The sequence below is a fragment of the Monomorium pharaonis genome, chromosome 1 (genome assembly GCF_013373865.1).
Source record: "Monomorium pharaonis isolate MP-MQ-018 chromosome 1, ASM1337386v2, whole genome shotgun sequence".
Classification (NCBI taxonomy): Eukaryota; Metazoa; Arthropoda; class Insecta; order Hymenoptera; family Formicidae; genus Monomorium; species Monomorium pharaonis.
This window is the reverse complement of record NC_050467.1, coordinates 16831803-16857289: the sequence shown is the minus strand read 5'-3', so window position 1 is coordinate 16857289 and position 25487 is coordinate 16831803. Positions and strand designations below refer to the sequence as shown.

General features: G+C 42.2%; 1 protein-coding gene across 1 annotated transcript in view; it reads right to left on the bottom strand.

Moving 5' to 3' along the window:
* Positions 1 to 1382: 1382 nt before the first annotated feature.
* LOC105833926 (suppressor of lurcher protein 1) overlaps positions 1383 to 25487 on the bottom strand; it is a gene marked incomplete at its 5' end in the record, with an annotated part of 356824 nt that continues 332719 nt past the window's right edge. Inside the window, 3 exons of the mRNA XM_028192272.2 lie at positions 1383 to 4520; positions 7369 to 7616; positions 11646 to 11853. Of these exons, the coding sequence (XP_028048073.2) occupies positions 4426 to 4520; positions 7369 to 7616; positions 11646 to 11853 (551 nt within the window). The remainder of the gene's footprint in view (positions 4521 to 7368; positions 7617 to 11645; positions 11854 to 25487) is intronic.

The window sequence follows — 25487 nt, the reverse complement described above, 5'->3', positions numbered from 1 at the left end:
ATCAATCTCAAACTCGCGTCGATTTACCAATCACTTTTGACGGGTCTACGACGTGTCACGATATACGTATAGATATGCGAGCGAGAGGAGGGTGGTGTTGAAATAAGTATAGAAACGACCATAGAATTGACGTATGGATTCATACGTGAAGGTTTATTTAGAGGACAGTAACGATGATTGCATTACATTCTCGTAACTTATGCGTGAGACGATCGGGCAAGAGCCTCAAAACAGAATAAGAAAATACATCCGCTGCCTTCAGCGGATACCGAAGTCGGTGCCCCGATCAACGGCCGGGCCTTTGTTCCGGGGCACGACTGCGATGCTTTCGGATAGTTTTAACCGCAGGACAAAGTTTGGAGCGCCCCAGGCGCAACTCTCGGATAACTCGACTCGTAGGTCCCAGTAATAGGCGATACGAAAGGATAAAAGTTACGTTTCTAGGACTCAGGAACGCACGCCACTATGAGGCCGCCTTCCCCTCCCCCTCCCCCTCCCCCTCCCCCCTCCCCCCACCTGAACTTTCTGCCTGATTATGGGGCGTTCCAGCAGTACATCGCTATTGAATTTCTGACACGACTTGTTCATCAGTTTTTCTTTAGGTATAAGTACAAAAATTAGCGATGGAAGAGATACACGATACTGTCCATAGGTTCGTGAACATATATATAATATATGTATGTAACGATAATATAATATATATTTGTATAACGATACTTCAACAAAGAATTTTCAACTTTAAGTACTTTTCAGAAGGCTGTACTGCGTGTAAAGTTCCTCTCTTAACTTCGTGACACATTAACATTGAAATAACAACAGATATTCTTTTCGTTGATAATTTTCTATATCGTTTGAATTTACCACGTTTCCAAACTCATGGACAGCGGCATATCTTACAAAAAAAGAAAGGAATCGTCACAAATTCGTAGTTGAATTTATACGTACGCGTTATAATAAATTAACTAACTCCTTAATCAATCAATTGATTGCAAGCATCAGTTTCAGTGAAATTAATGCAGTATATATCACATAATTAATTTACACGTACTACAATAAATTAATTCGCAATTGATCAGTCAATCGATAAATTTCGGTTTATGAAACGAATGCCATTGTTTCGACGACGCATCGGGATCGGGTAACAGAGAGGGTTTATACTTTCTCCGCGACTGTCAAAGCTGCGACCTACCGTTTCTCATATTGGCTCTCTCGATTCGTGATTCACTAGTGTGTCTTAAGACAGTGTGGGCTATGTATAGTGACAGCATTTGAAACGGGTCGAATGTAACAATATTTACATGGTGATAGTCACATATAAGCAATTAATAGTGCCAATTAAATATTCAATTTGCTAATAGTGTTATCCTTCCTCTTTTCTTTTCTCTTATTTTTCGTTAACGCGGGAACAACAGAAAACGAAAATGATCCTCCGCGAGTCACACGTCACGCACACGCAGTTTCTTTTTTGCCTTTCGCACGCAAACACGCAAGCATACAAATCACACCGTGTGAGCATACTCCTCTTGCCAAAATCAATGGGGAAACTTTTAGGAAGAATTTTCATCAACACATATTATATATAAACCTATTTAAAATTATAAAAAATATTATAAATCTATTTAAAAAGTACTCGACGTACGATAGAGCCTAACGTACACAATGACAGTATTGCTACCTAGTTATGTATCTATAGATACACAATTTGATATCGAGTTCATAGAAGTCCATTCTCATTCTTCACACTTGTGTTGTCTTCCATGCTGATTTTCCACACGTATACGAGATTGTGCTCGCTCGGCACCGAGCTCACGCTTTTCGCCATAATTTTGTGTAAATACAGTCGGATAAAACCGATATTCACGCTCGGCGTGCGGAGAACTGTTAGAATACGACACTATCTGGTTGTCATAATCGCTGTAAGTAAGCTCGAGGAAATACATCGGGCCTATAACTTCACTACCTTGTTCCTTTTGAAATCATTTTTTTGAGAAAGTGGAGCCGCTTTACGTTATATTGACGCGGCGTGAATGCATTCAACCGAATCTACAATGAGCCGAGTTCTCTTCTGCTATTCCTTAAGTTGTATGACCGTCGTATAAATGATTCTACAACTGCACTCTCTTTCTCTTTGACGGGCACCATATTTATTCGTATCTCTATGACGTAGCAGCATCAATATCAACAATATTTAATTTGTGGACATATTACACTTGGTCAAACGCGCAAAATTAATTTTTAAACAAACGGATATTTGTTTCGCTAACCCTTGGAGAACTTGTTGGTGATACATTCTAGTAGCATATGTACTCGTAATTTTGCAAAAAATGAGCTACATCAAGATGTAAGTATTTTACAAGTGCAAGTTTTAAATATTTTTTAAAACATAGACTTAATTTATGACTTGATATTGTTGAATTAAAATAATATTTAACTAATAAACAAATTCTCATAGAGACAGGACGGTCATTAAGTTTTCTTTTGATAAACAATTATTTCCTAATTTCCAAAGAATTATTACTTAAAGACTCTGGTTTAACAAGAGCGGCGATAATTTTATACATACGATATATCGTAAAACATTCAAGGTTAGAGCAATAAAAATTTAATATTAGAATACTAATATTAGAAATTAATAATAATTCCAATAGATAATTAGACAAAAAAATATTTTACTACATTCAACTCTTGCTCATGTAATTATATATCGATTTAATAAAAAGCAAATTAATTAGATTAACGTGATTTTTGTAGAATCCGATTTTGCGTTGTGATATATAGGTTGAAAGGAACTAGTAATTAGCAATGTAGTAACATTAAATCGTGCAATATTGAGTGCAGCCCACAAGCTCAAAAAAATGTTTCCAAAATATCCCTCTTTAATCATTACTAGCCCGTAAATTCGGTCGATCACGTATTGCTCATTATTGAAACATTCATCGCTGAAATCGCTCAACCGAACGCGCTTTTTAAAGAATTGCAATCGTTAATCGCTCCCACATATTCCGTTAAACGTGTCAATTACGTATTCTCACCGGATTCGAAATTCGTAATTTCGGATTATTACGCGATTTTCCTGTTAGCCTAAAACGTTCACTCGTTGAAACAGGCATTTTTGACAGTAAATACTTAACTATACGCTTCCCTAAGTTCTCATGATGCAATCGGCGATTAACAGTATCTTCAGGATCACCTAATTATCAATTACGAATGTTCGCTATCGCGAATGTTTCAGACTTGCTTTCGTCTCTATTAAACTAAGAAAGAACGGGAACATCACAGTCGTATAGAGGATGTATAGTAAAAGTCCGTCCGTAGCGTATTTGTGAAGGCGAATTTTTTTTTTTCCTACGGTACGTATGACTTTCGATATACGGACAAACAATTACGATGACTCGAGAGATTCGTTCCCCGCGGGAGGAGAAGAACATTGAACATCGATTGAACGAGTAAAATCAGGTTTGAATTGATCGTTTGAATTGACGGCGAATGATTTTCCCTCGAAGGCCGGGTCCAAGTGTGGTGCACGAGCGCGAACGAACGCAAACGAATAACTTAGCTCGCGATAAGGGTGAGCCGGGCGTCGAGTCGTTCGAGTTGTTCGTTCGTGTTTATTTGCGCACCCTCGCATTCCACCCGGACCCCGGCTTAAGAGAGCACGCGCTCCTAACTTTACAATTTTCTCAGTATTGAAAGAAACGTTGAGAGCTAAAGTGTTTCGCAGCTGCGAGCGCCGTTTCAACTTTTTAAATTGTGATTAAAGTTAAATTGTAAACGATAAACAGAGGGATATCGCGCGCGCGCGCGCTTAAAATGCATCCGCCCGAATCGAAACAGCGGCAACGGGTCTCGTACTGGGTATTCCTCCCCCCCCCCTCCCCCTTTGCGTGGCGCGCCAGGCCACCCCGAAGGAGATTCACCTGATACTCTCCCGAAGGTAAAAATTCTTCTCGGAAGAGTTGCCGCCGACCGTAACTTATCCCTCGTAAGACTAGCCAGCGGCCAATTTAGCCACGCAGCCAATTAATCCCACTTCTCCTGCTTACGGTAACGGAGGCTCGCGACGAGTTCCCCGACGAATGACACCGTCCCGCGCGCGGTCGTTTCTCTTCCGCGCTGTTTAAACGTAAAAGTATTTTACCGCCGATGCTCTCTCCTCGAAATGGTCGACGTTGACGCGGACGAATGGGATAGAATGAGAAAGGATACGCGGGACACGTTTAAGACTTCCGTGCCCCCCGGGTCGGATAATAGACTTCAGTTAAACGCGCCCCCTCCCGGCGAATTTGTTAAACGGGGTCGTCACTTTCTTCGATGAGCTTGAGCTATTGGTGGACCTTGGATGGCTCACGATCTTGCGAAAGGTTGCGGTTCGTTGTAAATTGAGCCAAGAGTCGTTCACGTGGCCGCCGTTTTCGCTGCCTCTTCTTAATGCGAGCTTCTATCGCCGCCCACGAAGAGACAGTTCGCGAACAGCAGCAGCAGTAGTGGCAGCAGCAACGGCAGTGGCGAGGGCGCGATACCTTTAATGAAAAAGAAGAAAAAAATCATGTCACGGTTACTTGGACTCCCAGATCATCATAGGATTAACTCTTTCCTCTTGTCTCTCCCCCTTTTTTTTTTTTCGTTCTCCGCGGTTGATAGCACCCCCCGCGGAGCGAGTCGCGCGCGGCGCTATCGATCCGCCTGCATATGGAAACACGCGCGTGGTAACTCATGTTAACGATGGCATAAATAGTAATACGCATTTTGTTCGTGTGTTTACCTCCTCGGTGGACTTTTTTCATTGCCGCGCGTAAGCGAAGCAGCGGGGAAAAAAAAATGTAGCGCGGGAAGCCGTCGTGACGTAATAAAAACACGATAACGTTCTCGCAACAATTGTACACATTACGGCGATCTTTACGAGCAAATGTGACAAAACGTGTAACTTTTTTCCACGTGGTAGTTTTTGCAGATGAAAAACATTTTCAAAATCGGCGTAGCTCAATCGTCACGCGCGAGGCGACGATTAAATCTCTTCCCCTTTTTTTTTTTCCTTCGTCCTTCGGGGAAACGACGGTCCCGAGGTCTCTTATTTTATCGCCCGTTCTCCCGTTTGATCGCCCTCGTGTTTATCAAATTCAACGATAGCGGCGGTTCGCAAACTGATAGCGAATCTTGTTACGCCGGTTTGTTCATTATGCAATCTCACGTTGATGTCTACGGGCAAATATTGCAAAGTCAACGATACAATCTAGAATATTGAAACCACTGCCACACACAATTTCACAGCTTCCGAATGGGGAAAGTGGAACGCGACATTATCGTTGATTGCCTATAAATACGCGTCACATCTGGCCGAGTCCCTATTTGCAATTTGTTTCGCGACAATGGCGGGCGATTTTAGTTGACCGCGTGCGTCGGAACCGCCGCGCCGTGACGAAACTAATATTCATATTATTCATATTATTTATGCTCATCAGACTGGAATCAATTTCTCAAACATTGCGTGACACTTGCGAAATTTAATTTTGCACATACAATTAAAAATATTACCCGCGGGACAATGGCGCGCGGATAAAAAGCAAGCTAAACGACATCTAGAGAATTCTATGGATTGGCTCACAATGAGGAACTCTTTTCGTTTTAGCGATGGAGCGACGGGAGGTATAACACGGTTTCGAAGAATTATTAGCGGAATCGATTAATAACGTCCGATTGATCGGATCAGCGAGGGAATGACGCGGCATGTATCACACGCGATTCGCGCGATCGATCGTACGGAGTCCCGTTGAGTTTGCACATTTTTCCGTTCTGCAATTGTTACCGGTCTAGAACGGCATTTAAACGGCGACGACCGAGCGCCCGAAGATGTATTTCGTGCTATTAAGCCCAGCGGCACTGAGCGGCACTGGGGCTACTCTCCAGCCATTGGGCGTGCAACAATGCTCCAAGTTGTAACAAAAGTTTCACGAATCCGAGGTATTCGACCCCGTTTGCCAGGGCGAAACGAGTGAATAACGGGCTTCTCTCCGCGCAATTCGATTTGACGGAACGGGCTAAAGTACACCGCCTTAATTCATTCTGCCCGCGCTACCTTTTTCAGGCCGCCTCTATCCATTTACGTTGCCGCGCGCGTGACTTTTCGCCTCCTCGGAAGAACGAGAATGCGAATGAACGGATCTCCGTACAATTCAGACTAGATCCCTGCTACCGGGGCTTTTTTTACCGGGGTCTCTCCCTCACCCTTGTCGGGCTTTCCTTTTATGTTACAAAAGACTCAATTATTTTCCAGAATATCCATTCGTATGTTTTACAACGTGTACGTATATACGACAAGGCGGAAAAATCAAGAGAAATAACTTTCATAGAAATTGCCGACAAGACATTTAAATAGCCGGAAGATAATGACCGTAATGTGAACGTAGTTGCCCTACGGAGCGTACAAGTCAGAACTATTAGGAGAAACGAGACTTCGTTCGGTTGAGTTTTCAGAGACCATATTAATCTTCTACGTAGAATTCTCTCTCTCTCTCTCTCTCTCTCTCTCTCTCTCTCTCTCTCGTCGCATTTTGAATATTATATTAAGTCGTGAATTTAGTTAAATTCAAATATGTTGTACTTTTAACTGTAATATTGCAGGCAAATTTTTTTTTCCTTCTCAAAGATTTCTTCATCTCGGGAGCTTTGAAAGAGAAAAGACTTTTTCTCTCGAGATTCTACATGTCGTATCTTTCAGAAAAAAAAACTTTATTTCATCTGCTTTTAAGTATCTTCTTGGCTCGCTTGACTTTTGTCATAATTAAAATGGAATATTTACGTCATAATGGAGGTACGCCGTATGTGAAATCGCGATTTCTTTGTAAGTACGGGAACATATAACACGCATTTTACTATGCGTAATATATCTATTACAGTAACTGTATACATTGCGCAGGTCACTTTTTTTTCCATTTCCACGTATTCAACGTATATATAATTGTATCATCGATAGCGAGCAAAATGTATGAACTTGGACTTTTTAAAAATTTACATTGATATGAACTTACACGATGCAAAATAAATTCAATATTTTAGTTGAAATCGGTGCTGTGTTGCAATTTTTTAAATAATGTGTATCGCATTTGCCGTAGCTGTATTAATAAGCGATGGATAATAAATAGCAGATTGGCTAGACATAAAAATTTAATAATAAAGCGTAGAAAATTTAGCAGGTATATGAGGAAATATGAGAACCTTTTTTTAAATAAATATTTCCTGTTTCTATACGTTGTATAGTCTCTTGAATTATGTAATGTTATAATTGTTTAAAAAAATCAGAAGCTACCAGCGTAGATAGCGGTGAAGCAGTATCGTGATATAATTAATTAACTAATTTTACGAAAGCCTCACCGTGCCGTGCCGATCCGTTGCTCGCAGGTATCTTCATCGTGTAATTTTCTTCCTCGTCTAGGAACACGTAACTGGCATTAAAGCCCGTGGCGTCGAGACGATCGTTACTCTTGAACGTAACGCGGAAGAACTTTCTGTCGCTGTAAACGTCGAATTCTTTCAGCTGACCACAATGCCTCGGATACTTCCGATCTCTGATCATGTAGTTGGAGAATTCAACGTAATCGCTGGCTGACACAGCTTCGCACCTGAAAAATTCCGACTTAATGATTGAACTTTTACTTTGTAAACGAGGGAAAACATTATCAATAGTTTGTTTTGTCCGCAAAATTCATGAATACAAAAAATATATTACAATTAAGATATTGTACTCTTTAAGTTATTCATAATATAATACAAGTGTGCAAACTCTTTTAAATCAAATCATATCGAATCGGGTGAGATTGGAATTTGATTCTTTATTTAATTCGAATTTGATTTACACAAAAATTTCACATTTAAGAAGTTTGAAACTACAATATCAACAACTATCAATAATAATAATTACAAATTATATGTAGAAAATCATACTTAAAATGGTTTTACATCATATAACCAATATTATTTTTCTTACAATGTAGAAATCTTGTGTTACTGACTTATATTTAACTTAATAAAAATTATGTGTTAATTAAATGTTTCAATAATTTAATTCAAATTTGAACAAAAAAATAAACTTTGTTTTCATTTGGTATAAAAAAATTTAATTTTCGTACACCTAATATCTAATGCTCGAAAATTTTGGTCATTATTATATAATATTATCATGGACATAATTTCAATAATAAAGATAAAAGAGAAAAGCATACGTAGAGATATTATTTTCCGTTAGAGGCATTATTTATTTTACAGTTAAAAATTTAAAATTATTTGACTTTATTGTTTACCTTTATATTATAATGTTCATAAAAACAAATAAATAATAAATTTTATAACGCATGCATTGTTTGTAATTATGTATATTTGATTGGATACTCTACCATTATAAATATTTCCTTTTTATAGTTAGGTTTCATATATTTTAGTTCTTTTAGTTCTTTAAAATACAATTATAAAAGTAAAAATAATAATAATGTAACATTATTTAATACCGTAATAAAATGTGATATAAAATATAACATATCCATTTTTATTACGATAGAAACCTTTTAGTTATGCTTTATGTATCAAGTTACGAATTGCGTTTTTAATAAAATTAAATAAAACATTGTGATAAAAACGTAGACCAATTATAATATATATTTTTTGTTCTTTCTCTTTTTGTCTCTCATCTTTCTGTGTTAGAATATATTAAGTAAAGTTAATGTACCGATTCTCAATGGATTAGTTATGATTTGAGTAATTAAACGAGTCGCTTAACTTTTTCTGCAAGCTTTGATAGTCTAGAAACTTTGCCGGACGTGTATTTCATTAAGAAAGCCACCTATATATATATATATATATATATATATATGTATATATATACCTATCATATTCATTATCCTTTACTTGTCAGCGCGAGGATTTAACTTCCGTTTTTATGCATGCAAAAATTAAAAATTCACTGGAATACACGTACGTATCAGCTGTATTGAAGACAGATTTGAAGACATCAATTTTAGATCATTAAATATTTAAGCTGACATAAACTATTTAGCTTTTACACGAGTTTACGTTATTCCTTCAAGATATATCTTACGACCGGTGCAATACATTGATATGTATGCTCGATGAAAAATGAAGTAGCAAGAAGCTTCAGCATCTATATAAGCTTCTGGATGGAATATCAATAAAATTTGGATGGCTCTTTTAGTTTTTCTCGGTTATCTCACAGTAACAAATTGAGTTTATAATTCTCTTGCTGACAGTACATCCATAAATAATTCAACCTCAGTCTATTATTCACATCATTCTAATGCAAGTGTTGCTTAAGTACAGCGGTTACACGAGAAATATTGGCAAGATTCAATCTTATACTTAATAATAACAATCAAACTTGCTTCAACAATATTAATGTACCTTAATAAGATGTCGCGTTGCGCTTAAGAAGAAAGTTCTGCCGTTGTTATACCTTTTTATCATACAAAATGCATATTGAGCAGCATAATAATAATTCCATTACCATCTCATCGGGCGTAATTAAGGGCGATCAAGGTAGAATGTTGCCCGATAGATAAATAGAGGCGATAAATAAGATTTACGCGGCCATTCGGCTGTTGCGCGGCGACACATCCGCGGCGAGACAAACAATATATCGTCGTGAAAAGAAATATTGATGTATGAGCGATGGAGCTATTATCGCGGAGTGGAAAATATATATTGCGAATAGCGCGCGCGCGCGCGCACGCAAAGAAGAGAGATAGAGAGAGAGAGAGAGGGGGGGGGGGGAGGCTGCGCTAGTTGGCTAGATGACACAAGTGGCAATTCGGGTGATAGATCATCATTTTCCGGGAGCGCTTTCTTGAGCGCGAGCGTAACCCAAAGCGCCTCGAGAACTGTTTACCGGTGGTCAGATTTACGGCCGGGTATGCATCTTTTTCCGGTGCTTCTCGTCGGCCGATGCCGCATCGCCGTCGTCGACGCTGGCTGGTGAAATGCATCTACGTAGTAAAGCACCGAGGGCGCACTTCGCCCAATCGAACTCTCGTTTCGTTTCTCGCGCGGGAGGGTCGGAACGATATTTACGATTACCGTTTTCCGAAGTAGCACCGGGGGAGAAATCTTCCTACGGGGTAGCGATCGGCCGCGGCTGATGCGACCGCGATAAATAACGCGGCGAGACGTTCGGCACGGCCGACGTCGGTTGAATTATCAATTTATAAAGTGAGTCGCGCCAACCGGCGGCCGACCAACCCGACCGACCGATTGAACGACACGCGGCAGCATGAGCCCCAGCGAATCCCGCCCCGGTGTTCCTTCGTCGCGATGCACGCCCGGCCGTTCGTGGCGCCGTGTGCGACAAACGAGCCGCTCGTTGTTATAAAATTCGACAGAAATTGGCGAAACATGATTAATTAGCGGCTTCCGGTAATGAACGTAGCGTTACGTTGCCGCCGGAATATTGATGGTCCTGCGATTTAATACGACCCAATTAGGAACAGCTATCGTATGACCCCCGGTGCGCCGATCCTCCCCTTTCCCCTCCCCCCCCTTCCGCTGTTTCTCCCTTGCCGTCGGTCGTTTCTCGCGACCAGCACCACCCTTTCCGTATTTGTTTCTCTTTACCTTTCGTGCGCACGTAGCAGTTTACGGCTCTGCCGTATCCGTCCGTCTACCTGCGTTTCGATTTGCGCGGGCAACTTGCGCCGAATCGTTGTACATCATTTTCCAAAGCTATAATACACACGGAAAAAAAAAGAGAAACTGGTTGCTAAATAAATCTATCGTAACGTTCCTACTTGAAAATCAGAAATTCAATCACGATAGTCGAAACCTTGATTGGTAACTCTAGAATGCATTTTGTATGTTTTTCTTTTTGGTTGGTGTATGACCAAAACATTTTTTTTCCCTCAGCGCGGTATATTGCTCGTTATATCGGATAATGAGTAATAGAGCTCGTTAATAACAGCATGCGGCGTGGCTGACACGTAATTGCCTGTTTCTCGGGTATTGGTCGTCCGAACCTTCATCAGAGCTTCCTTCGTGTTTCAATAAGTAGCTGAGAAACTTGGATGCAGTTTGTGAGATAACGAGCCACCCCGGCTCCCGCAAAGCTTGAGAATTGAGTCGTTATCGATTCGCCTTTTCGCGGAAAGATTCTAAATTTATTTAAAGTCGCTTTATACCTGTCCGGGTCTTATTGTTAGACGTTAAACGAGACGGCGAGAGTTTCCCGATGCAAGTTAAATCTGATATTGTATATAACCGCATCGCCCGGTTCTTCCGACATCGGGGACATCCCCCCCCCCCGGCTCCGAGCAATCGATTTAATTAATTATTGAAATACCTGAAGTGTAAACGCTTTCATTTATTAACTGTGATTTTTGTCGGTAGTACAATTGTTATTAGCCCCTTTTATTTTCTTTCCCCCATTCGAATATCGCGTTATTATTTGCGTTAATTAATTTTCATTTCTCATAATTATATTTCTATATGCTTATTGTTCGTTAGTGACGTCAATATCGCCGACAGCGAAAATGCTCGGCGTGACTTCGACGGCGTATTTATTTAAATTCGGCCGGTTCTACCTACGGCTGTATCGCATTTCGGGAATTCGCCCTCTCGAAGGAACAAGAGCGCGAGAAGTCCATTGAACTTACGGTAACACCCCCTCGACGTCGAAGAAGTGGAAATGAAGGTGAACCCGCTCGTTAGATTGACCATAGAAGAAGTAGTAGCATTCCGTGCTACGAGGGTACAGTCCGGGGTAATTTGGCGACGCGAACGTACCGTTCCGGGTCTCGTTGCTGTTGAAAACAAAGGCACACGGATACTGTCCCTCCTGCCGGCCTGTCGTTATACCGAAGTCTGAAACAGCAAAGCGTATTTGTAAGTGCTGAAACTTGAACGGGGGTCGGTATTAATGCGAGCAACTGAATGACTCGAGAGTGGAGTTTCTTTCTTCGTATCTTGACGATTTCCTTCCTTCCTACGGCTCTTGGTCGAACGTTATGAGATTATCGCCGTGTTTATCAGAGAGGAAGAGAAAGGGAGGAGGGAGGGGGGAAAGTAGATTCAATTTATGGAGCTCCAACGGCGCGAGAAGGAGAGCACGAATTTCTCGTTATTCTTTTTTTTCGCCATCGCAATTTATTATATCCGCGTACACTTCATTATTACAGGGGGCGCTTATAATCCCCTGAGCGGCTTAATAAATATTGACATGTACTAATGGCTGGCTGCGCAACGCAATACAAATCATTGGCGGTACAATCGTGACATTGTAATACGCCCGAGAAATATGAATAATATCGAAGTAATTACTAATGTATTATTAATCGACAGCTTCAATGTAGACAGCGTCGAAATCGAATATTAAAGCGTGAGTTTCGGTTCGCCCGTGCGTGCAAAAACCTCCTCTTCCCCAACCATCCACACATAAAGCTCGTGGCGCACGTTGCCACGTTGGATTGCTTGGCAAGGCGGTTTGGTGTCTGGAAATTTGGTGGCCCAAGGGGGTTCGTAGAATTTTTTTTAGGGATGAGGGGGTGTAAGTGCAAGTTCTTTTCTCGGAGGGAGCATCCCAGATGCGCACAGTGTAAAACGGATACCACCAATCAGATTGCTGAATTAGGGTTAAGATGAACTTATAGAATTTGATTGGCGGTGTTAGTTTTACACCGTGCACCATCCGAGACTCATTCTTTGCGCCCATGCAGGACTGCGAACGTGCTCGATCGATTTTCATAGTCGGCGATTCAATCGTGTACCTGCCTCGTGATCATCGACCGCAAGTATTGGATCATCGGTCGGCAAGATTTTCATCCCTAATTCATTTTTCATTTGGATAGAACGAAATCGATTTTCCTCTGATTTATGCCGTTTGTCGCGGACCGAGGAAAAAAGTGCACATCGTTCGCGCGGGCGCTTAACTTGATTTTTTCGAAATCTGTCGAATTGCGTAAAGAATCGAGCTTATGCTTTCAATCGATCGGATTTTGCCGACAAAAGAATTGGCAGATATCGGGATCAATCAATTGCCTTATTCGAGCGAAAAATAGCTACGCTATCCCATATAACGTCCGGCACCGACTACCATACTGCTCTACCTGAATTGCATTTAATTCCACTTTTTTTTTTGCGGCAAAAAATTATTTCACCTTATACTTTTTTTTTTTTTCAATCGCGTCAATACTGCCCGATGTAGTTGAATTTGTTCAGGGCTGATCCCTCGCTGTTCCCCGCTGCGATGAGCAAATCGAGTGGTGGACTCGAACGGCGAGGCGAGAACGTAAAATAATCGAATAACTCCTTGCAAACATTCCGAGCGTCCGTCGTTGGCGCGACTTGCAGGCACCTCTTTCTTCTCCCGACCTCCCTCCTTTCGACCGATTAAAATTTCCCGACACAGAAGCGGCCGAAACCTCATTACGGACGACTCAATTAACTTCGATCGCGACGGACGCCCCAGAGCGACGGCTGCCGCCGCTGTTGCTGCTGCTGCTGCTACGGTGGAGCGGATGGTTTAGGAAAGATCGGCGTTTCCTTCCGCCGGGAAACTTCTGGGAAAGTGATTTCCAACCCACTCGCCGCATTCTCTCTCGTTGAAAAATATCCGTTTCAGCGACACCGCCAACGGCGGTGAGAGGTCGACACTCATCGAGTCATCACGCGTAAAATGGTTACGGGCGAGCAAGCGGAAGAGAGGGAGGAGAGCGGAGGAGCCGAGGAAAGAGAGAGAGAGAGAGAGAGAGAGAGAGAGAGTATGTTAATTACGGGATTGGACCCTCCTCCCTCTTCCGTTGTCACACAGGCCCCGTTTCAAACGACTCGCGGTGGTCGCAGTTACTGCGGAACTCCTCTCGTGAGTTCCTAAAGTGCGGTACACCGCGCTGCGAGAGCGCAGCCCAAGTTTCCTCCGGGCTGTAAACATCAAGTAATAAGCTTTCGCGAGACTTTTGCGCTTAGTTAGCCGCATTTGTTATGGTCACCGTGTACGCGGTCTGTCTGCTCGCTCGCTCTTTTGCGGCCGGCTTGTCGGAGGAGAAGGAGGAGGCGAAGGAGGAGGAAGAGGAAGAGCATGACGGTCAACCTCCGGGAAAGAAAAAAGTGTGAAAATGTTTGAGAAGCTTTGCCAGAACGCCCCGCCGCCGGTTGACTGAGAGGTCAGTTCGGCAACATAGCCGTTACCTTTCCCTTTTAATGCATCTTGCGATCATATTGTCCCTTTCGCTGTCGCCAACGTCGCCGGCTCATGCAAAATCCAACCGCGCGACTGTGCCTCTATTTCATATTCATAAGAAGTAATATTAAAATTCACACACAGCCCACTAGCTGAGAAATTGCGAATAATGCATAGGAAATTCGGACACGCGATTTCAATGAAGTCCGGATAAGAATTTAGACGATTTTTGGAAAAGTCGATCTACAAAATGTGTCCCCGCGGAATATACGCGCGCAAGTAATTCTCGTGATAAAAATGGTGCCCCGAAGAGATGGCGGAATTGTGTTTGCGCACACCGCGGGCTTGTTGCTAGTACGCCTGTAATTTTTCAAAACCACATGGAACAAATGTAATAATCTAAAGCCTCTTCATATCGCGTTTCTCCACGCCTGCAATCGGAGCAATCGTTTCATGTTTCCAGCGTTTGACATGTGTATATATCTAAAACAAAATCCTGCAAATCTTTTTTTATTTACGGGACATAAAATGGTTACAAAATTTCGCATTGTAAAAAAATAACAAATCTCGCGCGGGAGACAAAAAGGGACGACTTTTCTTTCTTTTTTTTTTATTGTTTACAATGACCATATCAATTCGCGGGAAACTTGTATTTACGCGGCGCGTCGAATGCAGGAGTGCGTGAAACTGTCGTCGATAGGCCAAACACGTTGTCGATGTTATTCTAAAGCTATCGTATATAGTTTTGCAATTTAAACATACGCCGGAAATTAATATACCCTCTAGCAGAAGCCGGGACGTACGTCATGGATACGCATTCCAATCGTTCGAGTTTCTCGCCGACCGTTAATCCGCGGGCGTCGTTAAATACCCGTGTATATACGGTTCGCGGGATATTTTCGCGGAAGGGATTACACGGCTGCAATTAATGCTTGTCGCGCCGTGATTTTTATTGTTACGAGGTCGTAAAGGGAGACACTACCCTTAACGGCGCTGCGCGCCCCATCGAGCTGTAGCGCGCGGGCGTTTAGCATCCGACATAATGCTACTGTACGAGCTAAACTCACGGGGATATTGTACATATACGTTCGCGGTATACGTTGTCCCAAACACTTCCGGTTTCCTCGGCGGCGCTCTAAAGTATCTCGGAAAACAACGCGCTGCGCTGCACGGGGAGGTTGCTCTTCCTCTTTTCCGCGTGCCATTCGCCGTGGTAACGTTTGCGTGCCCCCCCCCCCCTCGCAACCCTCGTTTTCGTATACCTCGTAACTGAGTAATACCTCGATTTACGTAACGCGATACAACGGCGCACGGCGGTGCTCGCGAAGATTTTAATCAGGCGAGCGTGATACGAGTGTGTGATGCCACGGGCGGTAGAACCGAATGCCTCCTGCCTGGCGAATTAAGCATGGAATTCAGTGTCGCGTCGTTGTATCTGAGGTACGGCAAGTCGCGACGTCGCGCGACTCGGGCGATTAGGGTGGTTTTCCGTAACGCGAGACGAAAATTAATTAATTTCGCTTTTGTCGGAGGAGAGACAGAGAGAGAGAGAGAGAGAGGGGGGGGGGAGAGGAGGAGAGGGAAATAGAAAAATGGAAATTGCATGGCGGCATTGCACTGCGACGGAAAGTGCAGATATCTGGTCTCTCAAATTATGAGTTTCTTGAAAGGCGGCGAATTATAGAGAAAATATTCGCGGTGAAAAATATTCATGCGAAAATACTCCTCCCGGTGGAATATTGGAAGACGCATCGGAAATGTGCATGGTGCAGCCATGGCAACGTTGCGCATTAGCCGGTCCCGATTAAGGGAGCTTAATAGAATTTTTCGCTGAAATTATGATGGACGCGCTTATGAAAATTTGATAAAACTGCATTAAACGCCTTTCAACAATCGCGACCAAATAAAGCGAATGTTTGCTTTTATAAACAGCGTATGCACAATCGCGTAATGATTTATCATTCATACGTGCATCGTGTATCAATCAATACATTCCACATCCTTCGCAATTCCAATCTAATATTGGCAACATACGTGTATAATAGGATAAAAAAAAAAAGTGACGAGATCAGCAAGAGGCCGTTTCGGATACGCGATACAATTTCGCTGATTCAACTGAGAATGAAATGCCCTGCGCATGTAATTAGCAATTTCTGGGACAAACAGATCGCAACAGTTCGTGCGCTATGGTACCTGCTTTTAATAGAATTTACCGTCTCCGATGATTGGGATATAGTGCAAATATTTGTGAATTATATGTCCCACACTAGCGCAATGCGGAATAATCGGGAGTATTGCTAAATCAGCTGCTTATTACCGATGTGGCTGCTGATTACGGTTGAAATTATCATTCACTATTACGATATACGATGCGCGGCATTGTGTCAGATATTCGCGTAGCTATTCGCCAAATGTATTCGCCGATATTTTTCTCGGAAATGCGAAAATTACCGCTCTAATGGGCGGTTCCGCTCACCGCGAAAATTGAAATGCCGAATTAATTGTATTGTACACTTCGGCGCCGCGCGCGGAAATATATATATCGCCAAGTGGGCAAAGCTCATCAACCCAGCACGGCCAATCCGCTCGTCCTTGCACGACTTTCGCGGCGTATATTCTATCGGCGCAATCCAAAATGGGGAGTGAGTGATGCGCGCCCGCGTATCCTGCACGCATGTAATTCCTTAATGCGGGCGGGTCGCGTTTCCGGTTGTCGCACAATTTGTCTCCCGTAGGGATCGCCCGTTGAATTTCGACGTCAGACTCGGATATTTATGACACGGTCACGCTTCGCTTTATGACATTTCCCGATAGCTCGCGACGGGTAACGCGCGCGCGCGCGCGCGCGCGGCTAAGGGCGCATCTCGCCGGATAACGCGTGTTACGCTTCGATCGGACATGGCCCCGCGATCCGATATTCATTTGCGGCGTCCGGACGCAAGCACGTCGCAGAGCGTCGCGAAACATCGAACGTAGAAATATGTGACGTGGCTATCTATAAATTTCAAAAATGACGATCACTGAATTATTGCATTCCCCCTCCCATTTTGGGACGCCGCTTTGACTTTTCCCAAAAGGAAATTAAATTGCACTCGTTTCCTTCTCACTCCTTTTTCCCCCCTGCTGTACGCGAGCCTTTAATAGATTAAATTTTGCGTCTGAATGTTGCATCTGAATTTCCATTCCGACGATATACTATTGGGGAAAGGAGCGTACCTGTTTTGTACATCGACTTTATTATACGGATAGCGTGTACACTCGAGCTAAGAAAGGACTCGGAGAAAGTTGCGCAACAATTACTCACTTGTTAAGCGTACCTCTAATAAGCAAGAAGCTTGATTTACTGGATGCCCCAAGCATCGCGCATTTTTTCCCTGACTTCGGATTCCTTAGGAAATTCGGAGTTTATTTCTCATTGTCTGGCTTCGCAACTTTTTTGAGAACTTTCAATATTAGTTGTTTCGGTAACTAAATTCGATATTAAATTTAATTCTGTATTAACATTTCAATAAAAATGTAGATTGTTTGAGCAAACAGCAAAAGAAAATACTTCGTTAAAGAGACATTTAATTTATTTTTCAATTTGACATTCTGCGTATATCAAGAGCGTATAAACAAAGTTACAGAAACAGAAACCCCAGGCAAAAAAAAAACCCCAGCTCGATATGACGGCAAAATGTATGTTTTCAACAATTCGATATCAAAGAAAGGATTCTATTAGATTTTTATATCAAGCTAATAAATGTAATACATGTTTCTTTCGCTGAAATGTTGTTTTCCTGAAATTTAAATATTTGCGTATCTAGTTTTCAATCGGGCGAGAGAAGCGTCCAACGAGACATTTTAATATATTATAATTTAATCGATCAGTTATTCATCCGCGATGCGAACTCTGTCCGATATGCGAGTAGCGTAGCTGCAACGCGCCATACAAATTATGAATTGGCTGATTTTATTTCGATGATTACCGACAACGTGCCAGAAAATACAGCCTCGCCGGATTGAGTGCATTACGATATGGAGTAAATAAATAAATCAATATTACTAAGTTTCCAAATGATATCATATCACACACAGAGGGCATAAATAAATAGGTTTTCCGAAATGTGTTCTTCCGAATTACCGAGATCGACGTGTGATAGTGGATGGATTGCCGATGTTGATATTACCAACAAATCATCGAATTAATGCTCACGGGTAAATAGTTGCGCGATGGTTCTTTAATGTTCACTGAATATTTGATAAAACGGACGTTATTTAACGATGAATTATTTGCACAATTTCATCGTTCAAATTTAATGATTTGCAGTCATTATCTCTTCATCAGACCCCGAGAGGGATATTACCAATATTATTTTGTTTTCTTTGCGCGTCATCTTACCAGGATTCACCGTTAATGCGCACCGATCCTAAATTAAAGTCTCACATTGTTAACGGCAGGCAGAACTTTTTCTACTTGTATCGCCGGCGTCTCGCGTTTCAGCGTAGGGTTTTCATTTTAAAATGACCTCACTCTACGCTCGACCGGCTCTTTTTTCCAGTCGCGTCGTTTGTTTCACGCTCGCAACTAGCAATGCCCCCGATTACGTGAGGTGTGTGCGTTGGGGGGTTAAAGTAACGTCGCGTTTGTCCGCGCTTTGTACATTTCTACGGAAATTACAGGATGTTATTTGAACGGGATGACGTGCGTTTCGCGCTGCAGTTTGACGGGAACGCCAGCGACAAAACCATACAACGATAAATTGCGCGAGTTAATTGTAATAAACTACCAGTTTTATAGCACGCGGCCGGATATATTCGTCGCCCGCGATGGAAGGTTCGTCCATTCAACAATTTCCAACTGATTTACAAGTTACGATTATTAATTGCCAGCGTTTCACGTTTAGTATCTTGTACTTGTAACTTGGGCGGCGGAATATCCATAAGCAAACTTTTGGTTAAGCACTGCACTGTTTTGCATCCGCGCAAAAAGAAGCTTCCGAATTTCGTGGCGACGTTCGACCAAGTACTACTCCGCATAACTATGCACCGGATGCTGCAGATATTATAACTACGCACCGATGCTACACGCTGGAGGAGCAAACACGGGATCAACAATCCCGCCGTGTTTGTTGTTGAACAACGCTGTACCTCCCAACTTTTGGTATCACGGGATTGTGTGTCGGTCGAGCGAATCCTCGTGAACCGGCGAGTTACATGGCAGACGGGAAACCTATTTTGTTTCGCCACGACGGTTCCGTGATTGAGGTTCACGCACGGCTACTAAGAGTGCCTTCGACTGGTTATTCGCAGCGTACCGGAGCGTAAGATCCAATAAAATGCTACGTTTAGTTGCCCGTTACTTCGATAAAGCCTAGTCGAGATGGCCTACGGTATCAATTTTTCAAGGTTGCCGAGGGAATTGCCCGACCCCTCTTCTCCCTCCTTCCTTTCAGCCGCGGTGGCTTTTGCCTTCCGACGAAAGCGGATACTCGTGTACTTTGTGCAGAGAACATCAAAAGTTGTTGCTGTTCTGCAGATTTCTATAACGTTTGAAATTCGCGTATCCCAAGTATACATTATACATCGTTTTCCAATCACTTTTCAATATTTTTATGAAAACTGTGTTTGTGTAAACAAGTGAATTCGGATGTTTGTATTAGTGTCCGACCGAAATTAGGTTTTGTTACCAAAACTTTTTTTAGTTTAGTTATACATAATTAATAATTTAATTACGGATCAAAATACATATTAATGAAACATTAATTATTTATTAATAAAATTAAAACTTTTACAGTTACATAAAATTCCCTTATAAAAATGTAATACTGAGCATTATTAAATTGGCCAGTAATTAATACGCATTTTAAATATTAAAATCACTGCCGTTAATACTTTTAATACTCAAAATAGGTAATAATTACTGCCCAATTTAATACTGCTTAATATTACATTTTTATAAGGGCTTACTAAATAAAAATAAAATATTCTTTGTCAAAAAATAAAACAAAAACCTAAACTCTTAAAAAAATAGTACAAAAAATAAATTTCTTCAAGAAAAATTCATCTTTTCTTATTTCTAGTTTTCATTTGCACAAAACTTAATTAACGAAATATAAATATTTTGTAATAATTTTTCAGTAATATATTACTGACAATAATATGACTTAGAATTATTTTGTTTACATTACTTGTTAATAATCAAAATTGAATAATCTAATGTTATATGCTCAGTATTCCATGTGTTGAACATAGTTTCGAGGGCAGTCGATGATTCGGCCATTCTTTGGCTGAAATGTAGCCGAAAATCGTGTTTTAAGCCGAAACCAGCCGAAACCGAAACCAAAACCAAATCTTCGGTCGGACACTGGCTCGTATGCAGTTACATAAAGACACGGAATGTATATATATACATGTGTACCCACGTATATACGTGAGAAGCGATCAAAGCAAGCGGAGGACAAAGAGAAAGAGAGAGAGCAGGGAGGAAGGGAGGGAGAGAGAGAGAAAGAGAGAGAGAGAAAGGGATGGTAAATGAGCTCTTATTTCTTTTTTTCTAGTACACGTGCCGTATCCGTAAAATTGATAAAGTTTCGCGAGAACTTTTATAATACCCGGCCGTGGAAGAATGTTCAAGTATATACGATCCGGCAATTTATGTTGCGCCAGATCGCGACGCTCTGTCCCGAAATCGGCCATGGCATGGGTGTAGCAGCACCGCCGGCGCGCCACGAATCACCTCGGGCCGTTGTATGCATCTACGTGAGGGCGCATGTGGACTGTTTATCACGCTTTCGAGGGATATAACCGTCGTTAAAATCGTCCTGCGATCTACATTACAAAAGATTCGCCGTCGTCTCGCTGTTCGGCACCGCGCGCGTATCCGAGGGCGTTAGGTTTGAGCTCCCTTCGTTTCCTTCCTTCCTTCCTTCCTGGCCCTATCCCGACCGGACTCCTCCAAACTTTGCAATTGTAATCAACGATAACGATTCCGGCACTGGCTCCACTATTCGCGCGGAATAACTTTCGAGATGCAAAACGGCCCTGTTCCAAGGTGGTATTTAAAGCGTCGTCCGTCTCTCTCTCTCTTTCTCTCTTTTTTTTTCGATGAGAAATCCTTCCTGCACGTTCGTGCACGCGTTACGTTGGAGTTATACATACAGTTCACATGTTACGAGACCTCTGCGAGCCCCGGGTATCTCTAGCATCTTAAGGGAATGCTGGAGTTGTTCATTTTATCGATCGAATGTGCGATTTATAATATCGATGTATCACTGCATAACACTATGTATATGTCAATATCACACGCGCATGTACAAATCTTATTTCACGGGATTCTTTTAGATTAGGTGTACATCTGATTATGAGAACTCTCCGTTATTTTTTTGTATATGGCCAAATTATTTCCATTTTGAAAGTTAAACTATAGAATTTTTATATGAAGCAATTCTATATATTATGAGTTGACAGGTCTTGATCAAAGACAAAAGACATCCTCCCATTCATAATAGAGGCGACTCCGTCATAGAAATTTACATTAGTTTGCAATGTATTATGATGGTGGATAAATTTGGATTAAACTAATGTTCAAAATTTTTCACATATCTATATAATACTGCAGGGTTACAAAAAAAATATACTTTATGAAAGTAACGGGTTACTGTTATCGATACTCAAGAGTAATGATTTATTACTTTCTTCGTCATTTCTTTACAAAATTCTGCTGATGATCTTTTTACAGAGCAGCATCCAATTGTCTGTATTACTATGTTTGACGGCTAATTTAATATAAAATCTATAACGATAGTTAAAAGAAACGACCTCAAAAAATTAATGATAATGGTGTTACATGTTACCTTTCAAGTAGCTACCTTGTTTAATTTTAATTTTAATGTTATCTAGATTGACGTGTAAGATTAAAAGTCGATAAAGAAGATCGGAATTATTGTATCTTTTTCGTTCGGCGGCGGGTCTGAAAAGTGTATATTAAGAGGCACGGTAGTGTCTCGCGTCAAGTGTACGCGCAGCGCGAGGCACCACCGTTGCTTCTTTTACGCGAGACGTCGTTTGCGAAAATCCGTAATTATCGGATTCTTAATAACCACTAAACTGATGGATTTCTTAATAGGCTTAATGGATCGCTCGCATCCGATTTATATAATAAAAGTGTTTTTATTTTTCTGCTACGTGATTTACGAGCGGAGATATCGCGATTAAAGTTTTTCGCTCAAGAATAAATTTGATTAAGAAACGTCGTAGTCGTTATCGTCGTCGCCCGGCCGCCAGGACAAGTGGTGGGGATTTGTACAGTTGCTTTTCGCGCCATCAGATGGCTGTACGAGTTGACACTTGTGTAGCGTATTCGCAGGGTAAGACAAAACGAATGGATTTTCATAAAACACTTTACTTCTTACTTTATTCGTGAATATTGTTACAGAAGATTTTTTTAACTCGCCTTACTTAAAACCTACTACTGAAACTCTAGACTAGCTACCCTATCTATTCTCTTTCTAGGGGGATTTCGCCTTGGCCAATCAGGCCCGTGGACAAGTTGATTGAGCGCTGCAACGCCACACTTGCATCGCTGAGTGGCGGTCCGCGCCGTCCGTATGCTTATGGCGATTTATGCTGGGAGCTGATTGGTTCAACGGTCTTATGCTATGCATATGCAGTTTGTCATTTCGTGTGTGATGGCCCTTAATCCGCGGCGAGTTTCACGGTGATGATATAATGATAGTTTCGGAAATCCATCTGGGGAATTTGAAGAGAAAGAATAATGGCAGTTCGAGGTTAGTGACGTGTGACGTGTGCGCGGTTAGCGTCGTGTCAGTTTTTATTTTATTTATGCATAATGTGCATATTACATCGTGGAGGGAAATACGGCTGTCTAATTTGAAGATCAGATAAGTTATGTTAAAATGCGCGCTTCTTTAGATCACGACGCGATCGATGAAACGGTTTTGGATAGCATTAATAGATGACAAGATTAACATCCGGCGCCCGCGTGGCTGTGTTGTTACGCAACGTGCTTTAGCGTGTGTGGAACGTACGTTCAAGGGGTTAATCTCTTGAATAAAGAAACTGGATAATATACGGCCTAGAATTTCTACCCCCGTAAAGCCCAACAAGTTACACAAAATTTTTATTTTTGGAATAAGTATTCTGAGATAAGAGTAATACTTTGTGTTATGTTGTATTTTTAGTTATATTAAAGGAAAGAGAGGAAGAAACACTTCATTTGAACCGGAACTAGAATAGAAAAAGAAAAGAGTGGACGAGTGAGGAAAGGAAGATATTTATAATATTTGAACAAATAATTATTTGTAAAAGTGGATGTTTTAGTTCGTATGAACATCCATTTTCATAGTTGGCGCATTTTCTTCATATCATAATTTTTGTAGAGAAACTAAACTTTTTGTTCTTTTTTGGGGAAAAAACAATTTTATTAAAATTTCCTTTGTAGTGCACATGTAATGCCAAATAAAAATTATTTTGTACAAAAATAGATTTTTGAGGGCGTTTTATGCGCGCGTATACTTGGCGCTTCTTTATACCTTTTTTTAAAAAGGTACTTTAATTACGGAAAAGGGTATGTTAATCCGTGAGGCCAATGAAATCAATACTTGTAGAAAGAAAATTGTATTTTGTCTCAGGCGAGTTCAGCATCCGCTTAATGGCCCAGACACAATGACCGGAATAAAGAACAAGGAGGCAAAACGTATGTTCTCTACTCAACATATTGAACAGTTCCTTATGTCCCGCCTTCGGTTTTCCTTGCTCCGCTCATTGTGTTTACGTCTTATAATAGTCTGCAACAACGTGTATCATCGAGGTGTAGATTTAGCTCCGCTTAAAAAGTTAAGCGGTTAATAGATGACCAAAGTTGGCGAATCGAACAAGCCGACGCAGCGCGGCGCGCGACGCTGTATGACTTGACGCAACAATACGACGTACGATGCGCCCGTATCAACTTTGCCGAGTTCGTTGGAAATATTGCGTCGCAACTCCGGCGAAGTTCAAAAGCGGAATACGCCAGGTTACATTAAAGCGTTGCTGTTAATACGGCCGTAAGTTTCATATGTTTGATACCGGCGCGGCGCGACACGCGCGCTTATACATACGTATATGTACAAAGCGTCAGACAAACACGACACGCGTATATACACATATATGCTTGGATGTCGAAGTGCGACGACGCCGCCGCCGCAGCCGCCGACGACGACGACAACGTCGACGACGGCGTTGTTTTCCAAAAGCTCTGTCCCACTTCTTCTTTGTCGCGCCTCGCGTCGACGATGGATTCGTAAATCCGTCACCGTCTCGCCCGACGGGTGAGTCGGGTTCTCTCACCCAGCCAGCCCCTCACGTCGCGAGGAATATGTCGTTCGCTAACTGCCAACGCTACTGTTGACGATATTTGAACTGTTCGACCGAATTCCAAAACTTTCGGTCGATGCCCTTTGGGGCGCGCGTCGCGTCGTCTACGTGGCTAAATGACTGTGAATCGACGTAGCGATAAGTTTCTGACGTCGATGGGTCTCTGACGCGACACTACCGAAACGTTTGAAACGTTTCGGTTGGTGCTGCCTGCTCCCTCTCACGCCCGTGAGGAAATGCGGGACGATCGACGATCGAAAACGACGGAGGAAAAATAGATGTTCGCGCAGTTATCGCGCAAAACGTTCGCGCCGAGCGGAGACAGGTACCTCCCCCCCCCTTCGCCCCGCTTTTTAGACCTAGAGGAGGAGAGTCTAATTTACCGTCGAGGCGGAAGACGGGACTAATTGCAAGAAGGGCGGGTTACACCAAGTAGACGTCATAAATCTCGCGTCCTTCGCGTTTGCAACGGCGTGTTTGTCGTTACGGCGTAATTCGCGATTATCCGCCTGCCATTGTCGCCGTGACGTCGATTATAACGACGAGGAGCGTGAAATTTGTCTGCTGGATGTTACGACTTCCCTCTCTCTCTCTCTCACACACATACACACATACACATTGTGACGATGTCATAATTACTAGTTTCAAGCGTGAGCAAAGATATATGTGCAGATGCCGCAGAGGGAAAATGTATCGCGCGACTCGGTTGACACGCACATATCAGTCTAAGATGACATCAGTCTTCCCCCAAGGAAATGTCCTAGTCAGCGCGTAGAATGTTATTCCTGCAGGATTCCGGCGGCGGTCCTTCCTGAGACGCGTCATATCGATTCGCGTCGTCGAGAACGTCGTTGTGCTTGTGACAGTTCGGGAGTGAGACCCCCGCGTCTTCTGGTTTTACAGCGCGAAGAAAGCGGAGGGAAGGGAGGAGGGAAGGAAAGGGAGAGAGAGAGAGAGGGTGCGC